At 38.4% G+C, this 26,828-nt stretch overlaps 1 protein-coding gene across 1 annotated transcript in view; it reads left to right on the top strand.

Annotated features, from left to right (window-relative positions):
- The window catches only part of RFC1 (replication factor C subunit 1), a 94,619-nt gene that overhangs the window by 16,531 nt on the left and 51,260 nt on the right, over positions 1 to 26,828 (top strand). Inside the window, exons 3-6 of the mRNA XM_003927521.4 lie at positions 5,694 to 5,769; positions 8,660 to 8,782; positions 24,762 to 24,994; positions 25,874 to 25,951. Coding sequence (XP_003927570.1) covers positions 5,694 to 5,769; positions 8,660 to 8,782; positions 24,762 to 24,994; positions 25,874 to 25,951 — 510 coding nt within the window. The remainder of the gene's footprint in view (positions 1 to 5,693; positions 5,770 to 8,659; positions 8,783 to 24,761; positions 24,995 to 25,873; positions 25,952 to 26,828) is intronic.

The following is a 26,828-nucleotide window of genomic DNA, read 5'->3' as shown; positions in this document are numbered from 1 at the left end:
TGCCTTTAATCCCAGCTACTCAGGAGGCTGAGGCAGGAGAATTGCCTGAACCCAGGAGGCGGAGGTTGCGGTGAGCCAAGATCGCGCCATTGCACTCCAGCCTGGGTAACAAGAGCAAAACTCTGTCTCAAAAAAAAAAAAAAAAAAAAATTCTTGTCTGCTAATTCTGACATCTGGGTTATATCAAGATTGGTCTTTATTAGCCGGACACGGTGGCTCAAGCCTGTAATCCCAGCACTTTGGGAGGCTGAGGCGGGCGGATCACGAGGTCAAGAGATCGAGACCATCCTGGTCAACATGGTGAAACGCTGTCTCTACTAAAAATACAAAAAATTAGCTTGGCATGGTGGCACGTGCCTATAATCCCAGCCACTCAGGAGACTGAGGCAGGAGAATTGCCTGAACCCAGGAGGCGGAGGTTGCGGTGAGCCGAGATTGCGCCATTGCACTCCAGCCTGGGTAATAAGAGCAAAACTCCGTTTCAAAAAAAAAAAAAAAAAAAAAAAAGATTGGTCTTTATTAAGTGCCTTTTGTCTTGATTCTTTGGATCATGTGTTAGTCAGTTCAGGCCATCATAACAAAATACTATAGAATTGATGGTGCTGGCTGATTAGGTGTCTGGTGAGGGCTGCTTTCCTGGTTTGTACATGGCTGCCTTCTTATGTCCTCATGTAACTTCTCTGTGTATGGGTGGAGAGAGAGATTGAGTACTCTGGTGGAAAAAGAAAAAGAGAGAGAGAGAGATTGAATGAGCAGTGTGGTGTCTGTTCTTTTTTTTTTTTTTTTTTTTAATTGCATTTTAGGTTTTGGGGTACATGTTATGAACATGCAAGATTGTTGCATAGGTACACACATGGCAGTGTGCTTTGCTGCCTTCCGTCCCCTCACCTGTATCTGTCATTTCTCCCCATGCTATCTCTTCCCACCTCCCCACCCCCCCGCCCCTCCCCCATTTCCCCCCAACGGACCCCAGTGTGTAGTGCTCCCCTCCCTGTGTCCATGTGTTCTCATTGTTCAACACCCGCCTATGAGCGAGAATATACGGTGTTTGATTTTCTGCTCTTGTGTCAGTTTGCTGAGAATGATGGTTTCCAGGTTCATCCATGTCCCTACAAAGGACGTGAACTCATCGTTTTTGATGGCTGCATAATATTCCATGGTGTATATGTACCACATTTTCCCTATCCAGTCTATCATCGTTGGGCATTTGGATTGGTTCCAGGTCTTTGCTATTGTAAACAGTGCTGCAATGAACATTCGTGTGCACGTGTCCTTGTAGTAGAATGATTTATAATCCTTTGGATATATACCCAGTAATCGGATTGCTGGGTCAAATGGGATTTCTATTTTTAGGTCCTTGAGGAATCGCCACACTGTCTTCCACAATGGTTGAATTAATTTACATTCCCACCAACAGTGTAAAAGTGTTCCTATTTCTCCACATCCTCTCCAGCATCTGTTGTTTCCCGATTTTTTAATGATCGCCATTCTAACTGGTGTGAGATGGTATCTCAATGTGGTTTTGATATGTGGTGTCTGTTCTTATAAGAATGCGAATCCTGTCAGATCAGAGCCCCACCCTTATTACCTTATTTATCCATAATTACTTGTTTAGAGGTTCCACCTCCAGGCTGGGGAAGCCACCCTGAGGGTTAGGGCTTCAACATGTGAATTTTGGGGACACAGACATTCAGGACATAACATTCCATCCATGGCCACCCAAAATGTATGTCCTTCTTGCATGCAAAATACATTCATTCCAATGTAACAGCCCCCAAATTCTTAACTCATTTCAGTATCAAGTCTGAAGTCCACAGTCTCATGTAAATATACTCCAAATCAGATATGGGTGAGACTTGAGGTATGAATCATCCTGAGGCAAAATTTCTCTCTAGCTGTGAACCTGTGAAACCAGATAAGGAATGTGCTTCTAAAATAATGATAGTAGAACAGGCATATAGGATAGACATTACCATTCTAAAGAGGAGAAATCAGAAGGAAGGGAGGGGTGATGGATCCCAAACAAGCCCAAAACCTAGCAAGGCAAATTCCATTAGAACTTAAGCCTTGAAAATAATCCTCTTTGGCTTGATGCTCTGCCCCCACGATCATAGGCGGCTGTCCTGCTGCTGCAGCTCTGCTGGGCCATCCTGCCCACAAGGCTTTGGGCGGTGGCTGTCTGATCTGTGGAAACCAAGCTCCATCATTTGAAGAGGTGGTTCTGATGGTTGATCTCTGAATTGTCTTTGGGGCCTTTCTTCCCTTTTCTTGAAGAATAGCCCTGTTGTCCTGTCACTGGAATCTCAGAAATCTGACAGCCTTCCTTCATTTTGTCCTTTCTCCATCCTCTTCAGTTCAAACTGACAATGTTTTTACTTATATAATCCCATAATCTCTTTATTAAGAGATACTCCAGCTACACTCTTGCTATTCTCTTTAGAACATGCTTTGTCTTTTCTTTTTTCTTTGAAACAGACTCTGGTGCCCAGACTGGAGTGCAGAGGCATGATCTCAGCTCACTGCAACCTCCGTCTTCCAGGTTCAAGTGATTCTCCTGCCTCAGCCCCCAGAGTATCTGGGCCTATAGTCGAATGCCACCATGTCTGACTAATTGTTTATATTTTTGATAGAGATGGGGGTTTCACCATAGTGTCCAGGCTGGTGTCAAACTCCTGACCTCAAGTGATTCGCCTGCCTTGGCCTCCCAAAGTGCTGGGATTATAGGCATCAGCCACCACGCCCAGCCCAGAACATGCTTTTTTGAAATATGGACAGGTTGAGAATTTTACAAATCTTCAAGTTACGGTCCCTTTTTGTTGAACAGTTTTTTCTTTAGTTCATCTCTTCCCTTTTGCATTTGACTACAAACAGTCAGAGGACTCAGGCCTCATCTTCAACACTTTGCTTTGAAATCTCCTCAGCTAAATATCTGATTTCATCGTTCACAAGTTTCGTCTTTCACAAAGCACTAGAACACAACTTGGCCAAGTTCTGTGCCACTTTAAAATAAGAATTGCCTTTCTTCCAGTTTCCAATAGTCTCTTTCTCATTTCCATCTAAAACCTTACAGCTTGGCCTTTAACATTCATATTTATTTATACCAACATTCTGTTCATAATGACGTATGTATTCTCTGAGAGGAAAGAGGCTTCTTTGATTGCTCTTCTCATTTCTTCGTCAACTTTCATTGGTATTACATTTAACATTCATATTTCTACCAGCAGTTCCTTTATTGCAGTCTAGGCTTTTTCTAGCATGTACCTTAAAACGTTTCTAGCCTCTACTCAATTCCGAAGTCACTTCTGTATTTTAGTTTGTTTTTTTTTTAACAATAGTACCCCGTTTCTTAGTACCAAAAGCTATGTTATACAGTCAGGGTTCTGCAGAGAAACAACCAATAGGATGTATGTGTATGTATACATAGAGAGATTTATTACAAAGAATTAGTAGAAAGAGCTGATGTTAGCTGGGTGTGGTGGCTCACGCCTGTAATCTCAGCACTTTGGGAGGCTGAGGCAGGTGGATCACCTGAGTTTGGGAGTTCAAGACCAGTCTGACTAACATAGAGAAACCTCGTCTCTACTAAAAATACAAAAAATTAGCCAGGCCTGGTGGTGCATGGCTGTAATCCCAGCTACTCGGGAGACTGAGTCAGGAGAATTGCTTGAACCTGGGAGGCGGAGGTTGTGGTGAGCTGAGATCATGCCATTGCACTCCAGCTTGGGCAACAAAAGTGAAACTCCGTCTCAAAGGAAAAAAAAAAGAGCTGATGTTTTAGTTGGAGTCCAAAGGCAGGAAGAAAGTGTCCCAGAGACGTCCCAGCTCTAAAGCAGTCAGACAGGAGGAATTCTGTCTCATTCAGGAGAGGGTTAGCCTTTGTTCTTTTGAGGCCTTCAGCTGATTAGATGAGGCTTAATGCCATCAGGGAGGGCAATCTGCTTCACTTAATCTGTTGATTTAAATATTAAGCTCATCCAAAAACATCTTGTGCTGAAACACCCAGTATGATGTTTGATGAAATATCTGGACATCTTGTGGTTCAGTCAGGTTTACACATAAAATTAACCTCCACAGGTCACCGTTCCTCTTTCTTTGTATGTTCTAGTTATTTGGGATTTATCTTGGACATTGTGAATGATGCAGTATAGAAACTTTGTATCTTGTTATATTCTTTCAAAGAGTGTTAATTCTTTTGGTTTATCAGGCATTGAACTTGGCTGTACTCATGCTCTAAACCAGGCGTCCCCAAACTACGGCCCGCGGGCCGCATGCGGCCCTCTGAGGCCATTTGTCAGGCCCCCCGCCGCACTTCAGGAAGGGGCACCTCTTTCACTGGTGGTCAGTGAGAGGAGCACAGTATGTGGCGGCCCTCCGACGGCCTGAGGGACGGTGAGCTGGCCCCCTGTGTAAAAAGTTTGGGGACACCTGCCTAAACTCTTGTCTCCCTTGTAATGGGCAGCAGCCGAAATCTTTATTCAATTTTTTAAACCTTAGCTAAAGCACTAGGAATTGTTCCACACATGTATAGTTCAGGAGATGGCCAGAGATTTGGGTAAGGTTTACAGGCAGAATTTGGGATTCCTTTCTGTGCCTTTTTCCTTTCTTTGATACCTTCTTCTCTTACTTTTGAGTTGTTGCAGTTGATTCTGACTCTGTCCTTGATCCAGTGGTATATGTCAATTATAATTCCTTACTTCTTCCATTTTCTTGCACCCTAGTAGATTGTTCTTATGTTTTCGAAGTTGTTTTTTTTTTAAACAGAGTCTCGCTCTGTTGGAGTCTCGACCAGGCTGGAATGCAGTAGAATGATCTTGGCTCACTGCAACCTCTGCCTCCTAGGGTCAAGCAATTCTCCTGCCTCCGCCTCTTGGAGTAGCTGGGATTACAGGTGCCTGCCGCCATGCCTGGCTAATTTTTGTATTTTTAGTGGAGACAGGATTTCATAATGTTGGCCAGGCTGATCTCAAACTTTGACTTCAAGTGATCTGCCCACCTTGGCCTCCCAAAGTTCTGGGATTACAGGGGTGAGCCACCATGCCTGGCCTTTTGAGGTTTTATTACAATGGATAGAAATAGTTTCTATTTCTACCTTGTAATTGATTATAATCAGTTTTTTCACTGTCTGCTTTCTGAGAAAATTTGAATATGTTAGAAATGTGATGTTTACAAAATATAAATAATACCTTTTGCATTGGTTTTATTTAGTTTTCTAATAGGCATTGGTTAGTGGTGGGCCACTAGCTTAGCATTTATGCCAGTTTCTGTCTTTTCATTTTCAGGAAGCACTTGCCTTGTCTTATCTGATACCCTTTTATTCTTTGCTGTATGCATATGTTAGTGTTGAAGGTGGAGCTGAATAATAATAGAGCTTTTTCTATAATTTCTTTTTTTCCCACCGTGGTACAGTTATTGTCTGGCCTATTTTTAGCCCAGTAAGGGTATTACTTACAGTTAGGACTGGATAATACTTTGCTGTGCATTGTAAGATGTTTTGTAGCATTCTGGATCTACCTGTTAGATGACAGTGAACCTCCCTTACCGAATTCGTGACAAGTAAAATTGTTTCTAGACATTGACAAATGTCTCCTGGGGGCGGGGGTGCAAAATTGCCCCTGGTTAAAAAGACTGAGCCCAAGAAAAAAGGATAATTATATAGGCTTCTTTAAGTTCTAATTATGCTGTGATGTTTTTAGGTAAATAGCTCCCGTAAAGAGGATGATCTCAAACAAAAGCAACCGAACAAGAAAAAGAGGATCATCTATGATTCAGGTAATATTTCTTCTGAGAGCTTTAAAGTTTTAAAGTTATTATATATCCCTTAGAATAGGGCTTTCTAAACTATGTTCTGAGGCTAGGTGTGGTGGCTCACACCTGTAATCCCAGCACTTTGGGAAGCCAAAATGGGCAGATCGCTTGAAGGTCAAGAGTTCGAGACCAGCCTGGCCAACATGGTGAGACCCTGTTTCTACTAAAATTACAAAAATTAGCTGGGTGTGGTGGCACGTGTCTGCTATCCCAGCTACTCGGGAGGCTGAGGCATGAGAATTGCTTGAACCCCAGAGGCAGAGGTTGCAGTGAGCCAAGGTCACCACTGCACTCCAATCTGGGTGACAGAATGAGACTTTGTCTCAAAAAATAAAAAAATAAAATAAAAAAATAAAAATACATAAAATATGTTCTGAGACACATAGCTCTCTGTGATGTTAATAAGTGTTGTGAGAAGAGGGCTGTATGCTCAAGTAAAATTTCAAACAATTTCATTTTACTATAGAACTTACCAGAACCAAAATGTGTTTGTATTATAGATTCCTTCAGAAAGCATTAGAGTATGCAGCATTTGTCCAACTTTTTTTGAATGTGATATATGTGTTTTAATTTAATTTAGTTAATTTACTTAGAGATAGTCTTGGCCTGTTGCCCAGGTTGGAGTGCAGTGGTATGATTTCGGCTTACTGCAACCTCTGCTTCCTGTGTTCCAGTGATTCTTGTGCCTCAGCCACCCCAGTAGCTGGAACTACAGGTATGCACCACCATGTCCAGCTAATTTTTGCATTGTTAGTAGAGATGGGAGTTTTACCATGCAGCCCAGGGTGATCTCAAACTCCTGGCCTCAAGCAATTCACTTGGCCTCTCAAAGTATTGGGATTACAGACATGGGCCTCTGCACCCAGCCCTATTATTTTAAAAAAATTCTTGTATTTATTTTCTAGTTGAGGTTGTTGGAAGTTAAATTTGAAAAATAGTGCCTTAGAATACTGTTTTTAAAGCAAAGATCGAAAATTTAATTTTTGTGCTTTATTGAAAGATCTGGCTTTTTTGGATTGCATTTAAAAAGAAATAAACACAATTGAAAGGCTTTTCTTTGAATGTAATTTTAAAATAGGGAACATGAATTTTTTTGCATGTCTTTTATGATACACAAAATGATGATAGAATTCAGAAAGTTTCAGGTTTTGCTTTTGTGGAGATCTGGTGTGAATTAATTCTCTCTGTCTGTTTTATTTTTATCTGGTGTGAATTTTTTTTTTTGAGACAGTTTCGCTCTGTCACCCAGGCTGGAGTGCAATGGCATGATCTTGGCTCACTTCAACCTCTGCCTCCCGGGTTCATGCTTTTCTGCCTCAGCCTCCCAAGTAGCTGGGATTACAGGTGGCTGCCACCATGCCTGGCTAATTTTTGTAGTTTTTAGTAGAGATGAGGTTTCACCGTGTTGGCCAGGCTGATCTTGAACTCCTGACCTCAGGTGATCTTCCCGCCTCAGCCTCCTGAAGTGCTGGGATTACAGGCATGAGCCACTGTGCCCAGCCTTCTGGTGTGAATTCTTAAAGTAAAAAATGTACCTGAAGAAGCATTTGTGGATTGTCAAGATTTTCACAGTATTATCAAAGGTTCTGAATCCCAAACGTACTTAAGTGTTCACTTTGTGCTTTTTACTGCTCTATATTGTAAATAATTTGAAAGAAGTGTCTCTCTTCCCCGGAATTTTGTTTGTTGGGAAACTGGAAATTTGTTTGAAACAGTTTACTACAGTGTGGCAGGATTTATAAATGCAGGGTCGAGGGGAAGAGGAGGGACACTAAAGTTCATGAAACATGTGTTTTATACCAGGTACTATGCCAGACACTCACACTTTGTTCCTGATTTATATTTAAGTGTCCTGGGAGATTAGGCTGTGGCCCCAAAAGATATACACAGCCTAATTCTTAGAACCCATGACTGTATTAGGTTATATGGCAAAGGGAAATAAAAGTTATAGATGGTGTTAAGATTGCTAATCAGATGACCTTGAAAATAGGGAGATTAGGCCAGGCTCGGTGGCTCATGCCTGTAATCCCAGCACTTTTGGAGGCCGAGGTGGGCGGATCACTTGAGGTCAGAAATTCCAGACCAGCCAGGCCAACATAGTAAAACCTTCTCTCTACTGAAAATACAAAAATTAACTGGGTGTGGTGGCATGCGCCTGTAGCCTCAGCTACTCGGGAGGCTGAGGCAGGAGACTTGCTTGAACCTGAGAGGTGGAGGTTGTAGTGAGCTGAGGTAATGCCACTGCACTCCAGCTCGGGCAACAGAGCGAGGCTCCATCTTAAAAAGGAGAAAAAAAAAAATAGGGAGATTATCTTGGATTATTTGGGTGGACTCAGTAGTCACAAGGAATAGGGAGGCAGAAGAAGGGTTTAGAGAGCAAGATTAACTGTGAAGAAGGTTAGAGGATCTGGGAGATAGCAGCAACATGAGGGCTCTCACTTGATGTTGCTGGCATTGAAGATGGAAGGGTCCTTGAGCCAAGAAATGCTGGCAGCCACTAGAAACTAGAAAAGGCAAAGAAAATTCTTTCTTAGAGTATCCAGAAAGGAACATACCCCTGCTGCTACCTTGACTGGCCCAGTGAGACCCATATTGGCCATCTACCCTCCAGAACTGGAAGATAATAAATTTAGTGGCTTAGTTGTTTTAAGACACTTAAGTTTGTGGTCATTTATTACAGCTGCAATAGAAAACTAATACATAGGCTTAACACTGAGTAAAAGTAACATGTGAGAATTCACAGAAGACATGTGCCTTGAAAAAGACCTTGAGGCATCAGTTCACCATGACTACTTTAAAAATGCACTATAATAGTTCCTTTTAAAGTTTTGTTTTATTTTTCTTTCACATACAGACTCAGAGTCAGAGGAGACACTGCAGGTAAAAAATGCCAAAAAGCAACCAGAAAAAACGCCAGTGTCTTCTAAACCCGGTAACATTTCACGGCAGGATCCTGTTACATGCATTTCAGAAACAGGTAAGGTTACATTGTGGTATGTGAGATGCAGTGTGTGTTAATGTTCTTGAGTTCTTTTGTTGGTGTCTAAGTGTACTTCTTCACCATGAATGGAATTTCTACTGCCTTTTTGCTTTGTTGAGTTACATTTATCAGAGAAGGCTGCGATCATCTTTGGCGTTTCCTGTGGATTAAGGATCAGTTACAGGGAAATTGGCTCTTGGAATTTTTTTTTAAAGTGCTCTATATTTAATCATATACGTTGAAGCTTAATCTTGAGTCACATATTAAAATAGTATTGGGTTGTTTTGGAACTACTTTTTTAATGTAAGTTTTTTATCTGGCATGCTAAAGCCATAATCTAAGTGTATGGTGATTATTCACATTATGATTTATTTAGCATAGATGTGAGTTGAATTCCTTGTATTCTCTGGTGGCACTAAAAAATTAAGTATTGGTTTTTTAAAAAAGATTGTTTTGTACTTAAATTTATTTCTGCTAGATCTGTTTTAAGAGTAATCAAAGTGCAAAGGACATTTATAAAGAATTGTGTGCTAATCTTAAATATTTTGTCACCTAATTAATTGTTACAGGGATACTGTTCTTTTTGAGACAGTCTCACTCTGTCGCCCAGGCTGGAATGCATGGCATGATCTCAGCTCATTGCAGCCTTCGCCTCCCAGGTTCAAGCGGTTCTCCTGCTTCAGCCTCCTGAGTATCTGGGATGACAGGCAGGTGCCACCACGCCTGGCTAATTTTTGCATTTCTAGTAGAGAAGGGGTTTCACCATGTTGGTCAGGCTGGTCTCGAACTCCTGACCTCGTGATCTGCCTGCCTTAGCCTCTCAAAGTACTGGGATTACAGGCATGAGCCACTGAGCCTGACTGGATACTGTTCTTTTATGTAAGGATTCCAGAGTTATATTGTCATCCTAGAAAAAAAACTCAGATTTAGTGGTGAAATCATTTTTATTGTAATGTTGTTAACCCTTAGAGGAGACCATACTAGAATAATATGGGAAGATGTACAGGAAGTGCCAAACCCAGTGCCTGACACATATAGTTTGCAGGCAAAAGGAAAAAAATAAAAAGAAAAACAAAATCCATAGGTGAACTTTGTAAGTTATATGAAACATTTGCTGATGAAATTGTTTCAGAATATCAAAGACAAAATATAAGTGATATGAACATATTTTTTGGAAAAGTTTTAGTAAACTGAGATGTTTCTTTGTTATGGGCAGGTGGCTGATTGACTCTTAACCTTTTTGTGTTGTTGCTAAATATCTGCTCAGGCACATTGTGCAAACGAACTCTTGAGAGGCTTCCCTTTACCTCTGGCTACTTTTGTGAAGTTTTGAATATGTGGGAGGGGAAGAGTAAGAACTGTATGGTGATAGGTTTGTTATGTAACTGAAGGTGGTGTGATCAGCCAGTGACACCCTGAAAAACGTCAAAGTTAGTGTGCAGCCAGCCATGGCCTTCAACTGTGGATCAAGGCTGTTGTTATCTTTCGATTTTAAGTAAACAAAAAGGTCAGACAATTTAAGCTGTGATCACAGATTTTCTTTCACATGGAACTGTTTATTTCAGAGAAGGAATTTTTTTCTTTCTGTATCGAATCATTCATTAAGATGAGCAATTTTTGAATGTTATTTTCTGAAGAGATACCCAGCTTTTTATCTGAACTTTTAATGAACATTAGGCAGTATTTGTGTCATTTTGCTGGTAGCTGTTGTACATGTGAAAGTAAACATTGTCTTCTTGTTTTAGCTAAAAAACTTGGGATGTGATGTACCTATCTAAGGTGGTGTTCAGTATTATGCATTATTCTGTTGTTTTCTTAGAATTGAGATGTTGGGAAGAAGCTATCTTTATTATTACCTGTTTTTTCATATTTTATTGTTTGAAATGATAGGTGAATGGGAGGAAGGTAGCCTTTTCCTCCATATAAGAGAATGAGACTAAAAAAGTCCACAATAAGATTGGCATAATAAAATCACAAATATAAGCGTTTCAAAAAAGAAAAGTACAGCTTTTCAAGCACTGGAAAATCCTTGACCTTAAAGTAATACTTTCATTACTCTTTAAACTAAAACCATGCTTTTCAATATTAGGTCATAAATATTTTTGTCTATATTGCCAGTATAAGGTTTAATAAATGTGTGTGTGTGTGTGTGTGTGTGTGTGTGTGTGTGTAATAGAATTGGGCAATACCTAATTCCATAAAATAGAATGAATGTTCCCAATATTTGTCTAATAGTTTAACAATAAAAATTTGAATAAAAACCTGTATTGTTTATGTGGAGATTGGAGCTTTTTGTGGAAAAGTATCATATGACATGATTCAGTTTTAAAAAACCTGTTAATTCCAAAAGATATAATTTTTTCTTCATTATTTCTTACTTCTCTTATCTTTTGTACTCTGATTTCACAAACAACCTTTGGTTCTATTGGCATTTTTCTTGCAGCATAGCATATATACTGTTTAAAAGCATGGCCCCAGTTAATCTTTACTTAACTTTCCTTGTGTTTTAGTGTACTTATATGTAAAATGGAGACTTTACTAGTATCTACATCAGCTGCCTTTGTGACAATCAAATGAGATAATCCTTGAAAAGCATTTAAAATAGGGTCTGACTTAGGATCTAAAATAGTAAATGCTCAATAAGTATTAAATGTTATTCTTAAGTTTTGACTCTATTATAAGCCTACATCTGCCTTTAAAGACATTTGGTATTTGTTTAGATACTTAGGGCTTTCTGTTTATTTTGTAACTGAGCTTTAGAAATTTGGAAATGATATTTGACTCACTTATGTTATGGATTTGTGTGGTCCAGTATGGGAACTACTAGTTATTTGTGGCCATTGAGCACTTGAAATGTGCTTAGCCTGAATTGAGAATGCTGTAAATGTAAAATACAGATTTTACACAGCAGAGGAAACAATCAGCAAAATAAAATTACAGCCTACAGTTTGGGAAAAAATATTTGCAAATCATATATCTGCTAAAGGGTTGGTACCTAAAATATATAAAGAATTCATACAATTCAACAGTAGAAAAACAAACAAATTAAAAACTGGGCAAAGAGCACTTTTATACATTCTCCAAAGAATGCATAAAAGTGGCCAACAGGTATATGAAAATGTGCTTATATCATTAATCCTTAGGGAAATGCAAACCATTGGGATGGTTATTATCAGAGTAAAGAGATGACAAATATTATTCAGGGTGTGCAGAAAAGGGAACCTTGTACACCGTTGCTGGGAATGTAGATTGGTGTAGCCATTATGGAAAATAGTATGGAGAAGCCCAGTGAAATTAAAATAAAGCCACCATATGACCCAGCGATCTCTCTTCTGAGCATATACCTAAAGGAAGTGAAATCACCACCTTGGAAAGTTATCTGCACTCTGTATTCATTGCAGCATTATGTACAATAGCCAAGATTATGGAGACAGCCTAAGTGTCTGACGGTGGATGGATGAAGGAATTGTGGTATATATGTTAATGGAATATTACAGCAGATACATGGGATGAACGAGTCCAGAGATCTAGTGTATAACATGAGGACTATAGTGAATAAAGTTTACTGTATTTGAGATTCCTGCTAAATGAGTACATTTTAGTTGCTCTTGCCACAAAAATAAAAAAGAGTAACTGTGTGAGATGATGGATATGTTAATTTGCTTCACTATAGTAATTGTTTTACTATCTATATATCCCCTAGCATCATGTTGTATACTTTAGATATATACAATAAAATTTATTTTAAAGGCTGAGTGCGGTGGCTCAGGCCTGCATTCCTAGCACTTTGGGAGGCCGAGGCAGGCGGATCACTTGAGGTCAGGAGTTTAAGACCAGGCTAGCCAACATGGTGAAACAAATACAAAAATTAGCTGGGCATGATGGCAGGTGCCTGTAATCCCAGCTACTCTGGAGGCTGAGGCAGGAGAATTGCTTGAACCCGTGAGGCGGAGGCGCGGTGAGCCGAGATGGTGCCATTGCACTCCAGCATGGGTGACAGAGTGAGCCCCCCCCAAAAAAAAAAATTATTTGTAAAAACACAGATTTCAAAAACTTCCTACACAAAAAAGGCAAACTACCTTGTTAATTTTTTGTTACTGATACCATTTTAAAATGCTAATAATTTGCATCTATTGGTTTAGATAAAATATGAAGTTAAAATTAATTTCACTTATTTCTTTCTACTTTTAAAAATGTGGCTATGAGAAAATTTGAAATTTTATATGTGGCTTGCATTTTATTTCTATTGCATAGTGCTTTATAAACAATGAAAAACAGATTTAGGAAAAATGTAGGTTTCAAGTATTTTTGCTTATATTGTTATATAGCTACCTTTTTAGACTATTGTTATACAGATTTTTAGGCTTTCCGTTTCACTCCAGGAGAAATATTTTTCATCACCTTGATTAAATCTGTCTTCTAGGATTTATTGATTTTTAAAAACTAATTTAGCCACATTAATTTCCCAAGTTACAGGAAAAGGAAGGAATTGCTTATAAATATCTTTGTAGCCAACTATTGACTCTAGTAAAATGTTCTTCAAGGTTGGTAAAAACCCAAATACTTGTTGTACTGGGTAAATATATTTACTTTTATCTGTTTAATGAAGTGAGAGACCTTGAGTCTTGTTTGGCAAAGATTGACCTTTTGTTATGGTTTCATCATGGCCTGCTGTTTGATCGAAAATGGTGGGGGTTTTTCCTGTCTTGAATTGTTTGACTGGTAATTTTAATTGTGCACATAATTCCTGAGGCAGTTAGTGCTCCTGAAGTTATAATTATTTGAGGAGTGTTAAACGTGAAAAAAATTGGCGATGTTGTGTTCTCTAGGTTACAGGTTACCATGTAATAACACTGACTTGTGATTTTCGAACAAGCAGCAGAAAATATTCCTGGGGATGTGTGTAACATTCTCTTTGCTAACTTTTAGAGACATACAGTTTTGTATTTCAGACAAATAGGTATAGATTCTGTATATGATAGAGAGCTTCTCTTAAATGTTTTCAGGGAAACCTAGAATGATTAAGGCAGAAAATTTCCTTCAAGTGAGCATTATATTTCTTTGATTATACTTGTTCAAAAATTAATATTAATTTGTACACTGAAATTCTGCATAAAAAATAAATTTAGAATTTTGAAGATGAAGTATTTAAATTAATATTATTTTAAATTAAGTAAATGTTTCATTCCCTCATCCAGCTTTACACACACACACACACACACACACACACACTCGAGTAGCATCTTATAGAGCTTGCCTTTTCATAACTTAATGCCCTACCTCTCTCTTCTTCCTTCCCTCCCAGTAGAAGAATCCAGTAGATCTTTAGATGTCTTTCATACACTTATTTTTTCATGTCATTTAGTTTTATATCTTCTACAGATTTGATAGATTTATCTTTGTGTTTCTTCCTGAATCATTATTAAAATTTTTTAGCATTAAGGGACAAATAAAGTTGTTTCAGAATTTGCTTTGAATCATCATCAGTACCCTGGATATAGCTGTTTAGTTTTTTATGAATAGCTGTCTATTTACTTACGAATCTTAGTAATGACTATTATTTTGTATTTCTCTATCTTGACATAAATCAGTGTTTCTCAACCAAGAGTGATACTGCCTTCTGGGGGACCTTTTGCAATATCTGCAGACATTTTTGGTTGTCACAATTGGGGGATGCTATGGCATGTGATTGGTAGAGGCCAGGTATGCCGCTAAGCATACTACAATATATAGGACAGAGAGTTACTTGGCTTAAAATGTCAGTAACGTGAAGGTTAGAAACCCTGCCATACTCTTACCAGAAGAGAATTTGGTAGATATCTTAAGTACAGATGTCTCTTGTTTTTAGTATTCATTTAGTCTGATAACTCATGGAGTAAATGAAGGCTTAGGCCTTGAGTTATTCTCAGTGAGCTCTTGTCCACTTCAGTTGAGTGCCATATACTGGTCTTGACCTGTTTATGATGTTACTGCATAGCATTGTCACTAAACCTGTCATCTTCTGTAGTTCTGTGGTTGCAGATTTTCCTTTCTCTCTCTCTCTCTCTCTCTCTCTCTCTCTCTTTTTGAGATAGAGTCTTGCTCAGTTACCCAGGCTGTAGTGTAGTGGCGAGATCTCGGCTCATAGCAACCTCCACCTCCTGGGTTCAAGCAATTCTCCTGTCTCAGCCACCTGAATAGCTGGGATTACAGGTGTGTGCCATCATCCCTGACTAATTTTGTATTTTTAGTAGAGACAGGGTTTCACCAGGTTGGTCAGGCTGGTCTTGAACTACTGATCTCAGTTGATGTGCTCACCTTGGCCTCCCAGAGTGCTGGGATTGCAGGTGTGAGCTACCATGCCTGGCCCTTTCTCTTTTTTGACAATTAGGACTTCACTTCTTCTCTTTAATCTTCAGGGACTTCTATTTTTATATGATGATTCAAAGGTCACTGATAGTGCTTTAGCAATTTTATCTGCAAATGCACATATGTGTGACAGCTAGATGCTTTCTTATAAATCTTTTCTACTAATTTGTTCTTCAGTTCTCTTTTATTAGTGTATATTATGAGACCTGAAAAAAATTAAGTGGCGTATGGAGAGGAAGGAGATTTGATAAGGGCAGAGTAAATAATGAGACACTAAGATTTTTGAGGTTCCGAAGCATCTTTGGAAATTAACAGACTGTTCTGGAGACATGTACTTTGCTGTCAGGCACTTGTGAAACTGAGAGACATAGGACTGTATTCCATAATGCCAAGGAAGTAGGATTGTGTTATGAAAATATCGTTAAGTACTAATAATATACAATATAATATATAATAAAATAATATACAAATGATTTCTACTTGGCTTTCATACTCAGACCAGCACTGTTCTCTCCTCTTTTGTGGGGAAGATATGTGAAGGGCACTGGGGAAATTGCATGCGGAATCACTTCCTTAACTCTGTGGCCAGGCAGGTTTCCTTCTGTTGCCTGTTTTATGCCTTAGAATTTTAAGAAGCTCTGGGTAATACACTTGTGGCCAACCGTCCAGGCCTCTCCCCTACTTTTTCTTATTTAGGCATTCCAGTAGACTTGTTACCTGTGTGGTGGATAACATCACATTTTAAGCCAATACTTTTTTTTCTTATTTGTCATTACTCAGCTACCTCACTAGACCCCACAAATTATAAAATAAGGTTTATTTAAAAAAAATAACTGACTATTTGATTCTAAGAGGATTCATTTGTAGTGAATCATGAGATCTCTGGTTTCTTTTTTTCTTTTTTTTTTTTTTTAAGATGGAGTCCGGCTTTGTTGCCCAGGCTGGAGTGCAATGGCACAATCTTGGCTTACTGCAACCTCTGCCTTCTGGGTTCAAGGGATTCTCCTGCCTCAGCCTCCCAGGTAGCTGGAATAACAGGCCCGGCCACCACACCTGGCTAGTTTTTTTGTATTTTTAGTAGAGATGAGGTTTCACTGTGTTAGCCAGGATGGTCTCCATCTCCTGAGCTCGTGATCTGCCCGCCTTGGCCTCCTAAAGTGCTGGGATTACAGGTGTGAGCCACTGTCCTGGGCCCGAGATCACTGGTTTCTTGATTGAAGATGAGCAGTCTTAGAAGTTTTATTTTATTATGCCAGTAAGTATAGAGTGTCTGATTCACCACATAAATGGGTAAAAGTGGTATGTTTAGTTTCTTTTCCATCCACTTAATTACACCAGTATTTATTGAAGGCTTGGCACATATATGAACCTTTTTCTGCCTCTAAAACCAAAATGACAGTTTAGATTTTTGACTCAAGGAAATATTGAAAAGAAGCTTTATAGAAAAAGGCTTTAAACACCTTGATTCTTATTTTAGTTTTTGAGTTGTTGCTAAATAAATTATTTTTAATTTCTGTAACTGAATCTCTTCATTAATTTGCTTTTTGTATATTCTAGACCAAAGAAAAGAAAATCACAGAATTAGAATTCAGAGATCTGTTTGGAAAGACTAGATTCTTAGCAGTATGAATTCCAGAATTAGATTTTTTTTCTTCTTATAAATACATTTTTGTATTTTAATTTATTTTTATTATTCTTCTAGATAAATGAATGTATCTAACTTAGAATGTCAAAACAATCTTCTCTGCCAGGCAATTCCTCTGCTGTGTGTAGGATAATGTGATAATGCTAGTTTGTGTGGTTGTTGGTACCACATTTGAGGTTATGTTGTCTATAAATAAAAATAAATGGTGTTTTTAACAAGAGGACAGATATCCTAGAGGGAAATTCTAAGTGTTCAATTGTCCATGATTTTTAACCAATTCTCCTCTATTTGACTTAGATCTGTTTATCATCATTTTATTCTAAGTTTCTAGGGAGAAGAGAACATAGTTTGCCTTTGGCTTCCTATGAGGCGGAATCCAATTTAAGCTTATTAGAAAACAAGAACAAATGTTAAAAAAGAAGAAAAACTACAATTTTATTTGGAATGTTTCATCTCTATACGTTGTGTAGGGTTGTAAAATATTTATTTTATATGCAGATCCTCACAGCAACACCTGTTAAGTCACTGTTTCAAGTAGCTAGTTGCATCCTTGGCCTGTTTTGTCTTCTTTCCATAATATATTGGTATAGCCTTTAAAATGTTGAGGGCTTAAGACAACTAGTTTAGAAGATATAGTAGAAAAACAGTAGGACTACTTGTTCTTCAAGTTTTCTGGTTTCATCAAGGCAAGATGACAGGGTTTTCAGATATGCCTGTGGCTTATCAGATACCCATTATAGAATAAATATGAAATTCTTTCTATTTGTGAGAAATATCTCAATGCTTAGGATCATGAATTTACTTTTTTTCATGATAGTTATTCTCATAACTGTAAGGAGTAGGGGGACATTGACAAATCAGGGGGCACTAAGTATTAAAGCAAGGGAGCCAGTCCTTGGGAATTACCCTCCTTTTTTCTTTTCATAACTGTGTTTTACTAGAGTTACTTGTACCTTCAAAGGGACCTGAAGAACTGTTAATTTGTAGTTAAAAGAGAAAAAGGAGCCTTATTTGCAATTTTTGTTTAACACAATGAAAACATACTTGAAGTATCTTGTAGAACACTCCCATATTTTTCCTTTGGAGATCCATGTTTAATTGCATTTTTACTCAAATTATAAAAACGCTTATAAAATTATGCCTGTGTTTAGGTATAGTATACTTTTTTGACCTATAGCTTGAAGACACTGCTTAATTTAAATTCATGTATTCAGTCAGAGAAGGGCTCTGTTACCCTCCACTATTGTAAAGAGATCTCTGGTAGAGGAGGCTTATGACAAGAACCTCCCCTTATAGGGGTGATATTTATACCTATAACATTAGGGTGCACATAAAAGAACAGAGTGATGCATTTTGTTTTTTTGACAGCTTAATTTTGCTGTTTTCATGAGGTTTTTTTTGTTTTTTTAATTTTTTTAGCCTTGAAATTTGGGCTTATTTTCTTCATGGTTGCATGAGTCCATTGTATAGTTAGACCATAATTTATGTGAATCTTTTCTTGATTTCAAACATTTCAGTTGCTTACACTTTCCATGTTGCTAGTAGTGTGATGACTAGACTATATTTATATGTAAATATTTGCCATCACCTCTGATTATCTCCAAGAGTTACTATGCTAAAGGATATGAACTTAAGGTTCTGGATATGTTCTAACAAATTGCTTTCTAGAAAAGTTACACTGATTTACACTTTTATAATTAGTGTTTTTATTAGTACAAACTCATTACATTTTCACCAACATTGTATATAATATTTAAAAAAAAACCTATATGGCTCTTCATAGAGTCATAAAATTGTGGAGGGGAAAAATCTTGAGTTTGTTTGGTCCAGCATTTTACAGAAGACCACAGTGAAACCCAGATGATTAATTAAAATAAAAATAGTAAGTCAAACTCAGGTTAGAATTTTAGTTTTCTAGACTTCTGGTTCAGCATTGTTTTTACCAGAGAATACTACTTTTATTTATTGAATGGCTGTTAACATGGTGAGGTGTCACACTGGGCACTTAGCCTTTAAAAGTTTGTCTTAGTTTATTTTATTTGTAGAGATGAGGGTCTCACTCTTTTGAACTCTTGGGGTCAAGTGATCCTCCTGTCTTGGCCTCCCACAGTGCTGGGATTATAGGCATAGGCCACCAGGTCCAGCCCTTTAAGAAAAATTTAATCTTTCCAGTAACCTAAATGTTGAGTGGCTTGAAACTGTTTTACTATTCATAGAGAAGGCGATGTAAGGAGGAAATATGGTCAGTCTTTAGATGCTGAATGTGTAAAAAGTAGATATACTTTTTCTCCCTTTACAGAGGATAGATTAAGGAAAGTAGATGGAGTTAACAGGAAGTATTTTGACTTAATATAAAGAAAAACTTTCCTAAGCAGTACAATATTTTGCTATTCACTAAAGGAAGAGGGTGAATTAACGTCGCTCAATTTTGAAAGTATTTAAGCCTAGTCTAATTTTTTTGTTAGGAATGTGGAAAATGGGGTCTATGTATTGAATAAGGAGGTAAGACTAATTGACTAAAGATAATTTATTATAAAGTTCTTGGCATGAAGTTTAATGTTCAATAATAATAACTTATTAATAATAAATGATAACATGACATCTTTGAAGCCAGCAACAGAATAGCAGAGATGCTGATAAAAAATGAGCAGAAGTGAACAAAGAAGAGTGGAGAGGAGAGAAAAACTAAAGCACTGATTCTGAAAGCTAAGTGGTCAGAGAGTTCTAGGATGTAGTTAATTTGTTGTAAAACATTAGATGGAGAAAAGGGTGTATTAGTCTGTTTTCATGCTGCTGATAAAGACATACTTGAGACTGGGAAATTTATAAGAGAAAGAGGTTTATTGGACTTACAGTTCTACGTGGCTAGGGACCTCACAATCATGGTGGAAGGTAAAAGGCATGTCTCAAGTGGTGGCAGACCAGAGAAGAGAGCTTGTGCAGCGTAACTCCCGTTTATAAAACCATCAGATCTCGTGAGACTTATTCACTATCATGAGAACAGCATGTGAAAGGTCTGCCTCCATGATTTAAAAACCTCCCGCTGGGTCCCTCCCACAACACGTGGGAATTCAAGATGAGATTTGGGTTAGAGACACAGTCAAACTGTACCAAAAGGTATGAAGAAAACATGAAAACTGGCCAGGTGTGGTGGCTCATTGCCTGTAGTCCCAGCACTTTGGGAGGCCGAGGCGGGCGGATCTCAAGGTCAGGAGTTTGAGACCATCTTGGTCAACATGGTGAAACCCTGTCTCTACTAAAAATACAAAAATTAGCTGGGCATGGTGGCACATGCCTGTAATCCCATCTACTTGGGAGGCACCGAGGGAGAAGAACCGCTTGAACCTGGGAGGTGGAGGTTGCAGTGAGCTAGGATTGCGCCACTGCACTCCAGCCTGACAACGGAACGAGACTCTGTCTCAAAAAAAAAAAAAAAAAAAAGACCTGAAAACTACCCATATTTCCCTAATTAAAAGATAAAAATTGTTAACGTTTTATTATTTTCAGATTTTAGACTGTAAATTTAAAAGTTATATATATAGACTGTCATTAAACATACTGTTATGTCATCTGCTTTTTTCACCTAATAAACATATGAATATATTTCTATCAGTAAATACGAATATTCATTATAATTTTTATATTTGCAGAGATTTCGTTACATGGTTGAATATATATATTAATAGATACTTAGGTTATTTGTTTTCCCACATTATAAATAACGCATCTCTCTATTTGTATTCCCATTATTATAGTTGAAGCCATCTTGCCTACATGGTCATTTAATGTTTGCCTTCCTCTTTTATTGCAATCTGTTCTCCATAGTAGTTGATCTTACCGACTCAGCTCTGGAGTTTTCTGTCATATTGCTTATAAGCACGGCTAGGTGTAGTGGAAATGGAATGTTAGTATTTTTGGCATTTTTCAGGTGGAGGGAAACTAGTAGAGCACCATAATTTCACAGAGATAATTTAAGTTTTTCTTTCTCCATTAAGGGACTTCCTCTTGCCCAGAAGTACAATTGTTGAACTTAAAGCAAATAAATACTATAAAATTTAATAAGAAATTTTACGTACACTGGGTATAATTGGTCAGCTGCCAAGTATAAAAAAATTTGAGTTTCTGTAATACCATAATCATTGTGTTACTGTTTTAGAGAAAAGGAAAGGACTTGAGATTATATTCTCAATGGTTAGTTGCTAGGACTATTATGAGTGATCCATGTGGCTATTTTAAGTGGAATCATGATGTTACCTATTCCACTTAAAATAGCCTTGTGAACCAGACGCCTTTTTCCTTTCTGGCAAAGCGGTGGAGAAGAACCAGTAGTTAGGTAAAGAGAACAGATATATGAGTGACTGAACCTCGTCTGTTGACTCTTTGTAACATATGTAACATATGTAATATACAGTTGAACTGAAATCTGTTAACTGTATTAGGCCTTGGATGTGCTCTAGAAAGAGTTATGGATAAATTTTTATTAAAGCTTGACTTTAGATTGACTATAGTTGAAGAGAAGTGGAACAAGTATGTTTTAATTTAAATCTTTTGGTATCAGGTTTAAAAAAACAAACACTTGGGCCGGGCGCGGTGGCTCAAGCCTGTAATCCCAGCACTTTGGGAGGCCGAGGCGGGTGGATCATGAGGTCAAGGGATCGAGACCATCCTGGTCAACATTGTGAAACACCGTCTCTACTAAAAATACAACAAAATCAGCTGGGCATGGTGGCACGTGCCTGTAATTCCAGCTACTCAGGAGGCTGAGGCAGGAGAATTGCCTGAACCCAGGAGGCGGAGGTTGCGGTGAGCCGAGATCGCGCCATTGCACTCCAGCCTGGGTAACAAGAGTGAAACTCCGTCTCAAAAAAAAAACAAAACAACAACAACAAAAACAAACAAACAAACACTTTAGTGTAAGCAAACTGGGGGAATTTATTAGGAGCCTGCTAACCTATCTCACTGAGTGTAGAAATAAACCTTTAGCATCTTGGTTTGTACACAGTGGTTCAGCAAATCAAGGATAAAGAGCACCTTGCTCAAGTGCTCACTCCTGGTCTAGTCCATTGTGGCCAAGAGTGTGGCTCCATCTAATGTATATATCTGTGGTTTTTGGAGGCCCTTGGAAGGTGGGGTAAGCTGTAAATTATTAGAGAAAATGTGCTTGTAGTGAAGGGCACTGGCATTCTCAGAGATGTCTACTACATGCTTGCTTTAAGCAGTGGCTTACTTTTTACATTTAGTAATTGGAAACCTGGAAAAGTCATGGGTTGCAAAATTTATAGCTTCATTTTAATATAAATATAATAATTAGAAAGTATAGCTAAATGCTTTTGATTTGCACATATTATTAGATACTTTCATGTTTGAAATGGCAGTCACCTAAGGATAACACAGTGCCTGGGACGTAAGGCCTTTAGCAAATGTTGGCAGTTGAATGAGGGAGCAGTTGAGAGAACATAAGAGCCACTCATATGTGGCTTTGCATACCAAGTTTATAAAGTGAACTCCCCCATCCCCACCATAATCTAGTCTTTATGGTTGTCTTTTATTTTAAATTATTATTTTTTGAGATGGAGTCTCACTGTTGCCCAGGCTGGAACACATTGGCGCGATCTCAGCTCACTGCAATCTCTGCCTCCTGGGTTCAAGTGGTTCTCCTGCCTCAGCCTCCCAAGTAGCTGGGATTAAAGACGCATGCCACCATGCCTGGCTAATTTTTTTATTTTTAGTAGAGATGGGGTTTTACCATGTTGGCCAAACTGGTCTTGAACTCTTGACCTCAAATGATCTACCCATGTTGGCCTCCCAAAGGGCTGGGATTACAGGTGTGAGCTACTGCGTTCGGCCGCTTATTAATTAATTAATTATTTTATTTAAAGACGAGTTTCACCATGTTGGTCAGGCTGGTCTTGAACTCCTGACCTCAGGTGATCTGCCCACCTTGGCCTCCAAAGTGCTTGGATTACAGGTGTGAGCCACCATGCCTGGCCTGTTTTTAATTTTATTAAAAAAAAATATTTTTAGAGACAACTTGGAGTGCAGTGGTACGATTGAGGCTCACTGCAGCCTCCATCTCTTGATCTCAAGTGATGCTCCTACTACCTTAGCCTTCTGAGTAACTGGGAATACAGACCTGCACCACCATGCCCAGCTAATTTTTTTTTTTTTCTTTTGAGACGGAGTCTTGCTCTGTCACCCAGGCTGATGTGCAGAAGTACGATCTCAGCTCACTGCACCCTCTGCCTCCTGGGTTCAAGCCATTCTCCTGCCTCAGCCTCTGGAGTATCTGGGACTACAGGCGCCTACCACCACGCCCAGCTAAGTTTTGAAATTTTAGTTGTGATGGGGTTTCACCATGTGGGCCAGGCTGGTCTTGAACTCCTGACCTCAAGTGATCCGCCCATCTCCTCAGCTAATTTTTAAATTGTTTTGGTAGAGATGGACTCTCACTATGTTGCCCAGGCTGATCTTGAGTTCCTGGGCTCAAGTAATCTTCTGCCTCGGCCTCCGAAAGTACTAGGATGACAGATATTTGCTTCCGTGCCCAGACTCATGTTTGTCTCTCAGATTTTACTTTTTATTGAATTTCTTTTGTTTGTAGGCCAAATTGAAAAGCATTTTTTCTTGTGAATCACTGACGCAAACAGAAATTTATTGAGGCTCTTTTGAGGTACATTTTTGGGGCTTCTAATCATCAAAACATTGTCATGAATGCTTAAAAAGACTTTTAAAGCCAGATGTTTTATGGAGACTTTTTAGAAAAATAAAATGCAAAGAGTTTATGGTCTTAAAGGAATGGTTAGGTATCAGTAGATAGTTCACTTGCAACATACAGCTAGAACCTGACAACTTACTACCTCTGCAAATATCACCACGGTCTGAGCCTTCTGCATCTCATCTGGAATTGCGGTAGCTTTCTAAGTGGCCTCCCTGCATTCACTTTCTTCCCTCTGCAGCGTGTTCTCCAAAGGACAGGCCTTAAGTTGGGTCACAAACTATGCTCAAAATTCTCCAGTGGATTCTTATTCTGTAATAAAGCCTAACATTATTTTTGTCACTTAGAAAGTCCTCCAGGATTTGGCCCCTACCTCTTTCACCCAAACTCTTCTGGAATACCTCTCCACATTGTGCTGCAGTCACATTGATCTCCAAGCACACTCCCGTCATGGCTTTTGCATTTGTAGTTTTAATTGCCTGAATATTCTTGCCTGAGGTATCTTCATTTCAGGCCTCTATTAAAATGTTACTTATCAAAAGAGGCATTCCCTGACTACCTATCTCAAAGAGTATCCTTCATCACCCTTTAATTCTTTCACCCTGTTTTATTTCTTATTCATAGAACATTTAACTTGACAGTGTGTATTTGTTTATCTGTGTATCTGTTTCCTCTTCTAGAGTCCAAGTTCCTTGAGGGCAGGGATTTCGTCTTTTTTATTCACTGCTGTATCTTAAGTGCTTGGTACATAATGCGTGCTCCGTAAATATTTGTGTACTCTGGGTAGTAATTGGGGGAGACAGGCCTGGCTCTGGTAAATGTGGGTATGATGGTTGAATTTAGGAGATAGAAGGAGAAAAGTTATTAGCATCTCAAACTTCTTGTATACTTATTTTGTTTTTGTGACAGGGTCTTTATTGTTCAGGCTGGAGTGCAGTGGTGCAATCACAGCTAACTGTAGCCTCAACCTCCTGGGCTCATATCCTCTCACCTCAGCCTCCCTAGTAACTGGGACTACAGGTGTGCACCACCATGCCTCGCTAATTTTTTGTAGAGGTGGAGTTTCATAATGTTGCCCATCCTAGTCTCGATCTCCTGAGAACAAATGATCCTCCCATCTTGGCCTCCCAAAATGCTGGATTACAAGCATGAGCCACCATATCTAAACCCTTGTTTACTTTTTTAAAGTTGGTAGAAGTGTTTGTTTTATATAACCGAATTGATGTTTTATAAAAAATATTCAGTTATATAATGGTCTTATATTTAAGATGAAGAAGATGACTTTATGTGTAAGAAGGCAGCCTCTAAATCAAAAGAGAATGGAAGATCTACGAATAGTCACCTTGGAACATCAGATGTGAAAAAGAGTGAAGAAAGCACTAAGACCAAGAATAAGCCTTTATCACCAATAAAACTTACACCCACATCAGTGCTTGATTATTTTGGAACTGGAAGTGTCCAAAGATCTAAGAAGAAGATGGTGTCAAGCAAAAGAAAAGAGGTAAGTATTCTACATATAAGCAAGTATGCTCAGGATTTATACCCATTCACTAAGATTAATAACAGGAGAAATAGTAAATCGGTTAATATGTGTTAATAATTAAAATAATTTTCCTATGATTATGGATAAAATGTATTGCCCTCATTTTAAAGGATGAGGAAGTTAGACTATTACATATTTAATTTTTTAATTCTTGAAAGCGGGAAAAGATTATTTAAGCCATAAGAAAAAATTATAATCATTAGAATTTAAATTGGGTTCTCAGAATGTAATCTCATTTTACTACTGATTGACCTCAGCCAGTCAATATTTAGATAGAAATTTGTTTCCAAATGATATAATAAATATATTCCTTATAAGTAGAGTATACATATGCTGCACTTTTGACATTCTTTACTTTGACAGATATTGGATTCATCTGTTTCTAGCCATTTAGGAAACAGACATACCAGATGAATTATGGTGAAAGTAGTTCCCTGAGTTAAAGCCTGCCACATATCGCGTGTTTGTTGATTTTATCACTTCCTCCATAGAACAATGTGATCATTCTCACATATTGGTTTGCCAATGTTCTGGACTACTTGTCAAGCCAAGACATTAATCTACAGGGTTGGGTTTTTTTATTTTTATTTTTGGTACTTCTCTTGAACATATCAATAGAACTAAGTGAGACTTGTCTGTCTCTAGGTTATTTATTTATTAGGGAATTGGATATGGTCAGGGAGTAGCCATAAATTTGACTTTCTGGCTGGTGTACATTGCAGCTATTACTAATACTTATCTCTCATTGGTATATTTAATCAGTGATTATCAAGAAAAAGGGCCTTATTTTTAACTTAAGATTCATGTTGATTTTGCTTGATTTTCTTTGAAATATAGCCTTCACAAAATACAAATGATTCTGGATTAAATGATGAAGCCATCGCCAAGCAATTACAGCTTGATGAAGATGCAGAGGTATTTGCATTTCACTTAGAATCGTTAGTAACTTGATATTGTGACTAGCTATTTAGTCCAACCAGGTTTTGAATTGAACTTCATTGGAAGTTACATGTAAAACAAGTTAAAATCTAATAAATGAAAATCTAAATTTCTAGACAAGATAAATGATGAGACCAGGGGAGAATTACGTAAAGGTTTATTTTTAGAGAAGATTGATTGAGTGCTGTGAGATGATTTTGGAGAAATGGCTAGCAGCAAGTAGTATAGGTCATGATAGGTCTTTGATACCTACAAAAAGGATATTAACAATAAGGACTTTGGAATTTAGGTTCTTCCAAATGGGAACCCATTGGAGTGTTTTTTGTTTGTTTGTTTGTTTGTTTGTTTGATATGGAGTCTCACTTTGTTGCCCAGGCTGGATGGAGTGCAGTGGTGCTATCTGGCTAACTGCAACCTCCACCTCCTGGGTTCAAGGGAATCTCCTGACTCATCTGCCCCAGTAACTGGGACTACAGGCACCCACCACTATGCCTGGCTAATTTTTATATTTTTAATAGAGACAGGGTTTCACCATGTTCGCCAGGCTGGTCTCAAACTTCTAACCTGAAGTGATCTACCCTCCTTGGCCTCCCAAGGTATTGGGATTACAGGTGTGAGCCACCACACCCAGCCCCATTGGAGTTTTGAATAGAGAAGTGACATGACTTGATGGCTCTTAAAAGAAAATTAGTTTGGCTTTGATGATGTTAATAGTCCATGGTGGGGGTAAGATCAGCAGCAGATCAGTTTGCAGACTGTGAGAGGTGAGAGATGTCAGCTGATAATAGGAAGAGGCAGTGAGAAGTGATCATAATCTGAATGTGCCTTGAAGGTGCAAGTTGTTTTTGACAGA

Source organism: Saimiri boliviensis, chromosome 3, assembly GCF_048565385.1.
Source record: "Saimiri boliviensis isolate mSaiBol1 chromosome 3, mSaiBol1.pri, whole genome shotgun sequence".
Taxonomy (NCBI): Eukaryota; Metazoa; Chordata; class Mammalia; order Primates; family Cebidae; genus Saimiri; species Saimiri boliviensis.
The sequence above is the reverse complement of the archived record's forward strand: the minus strand, read 5'-3'. Positions and strand labels throughout refer to the sequence as shown.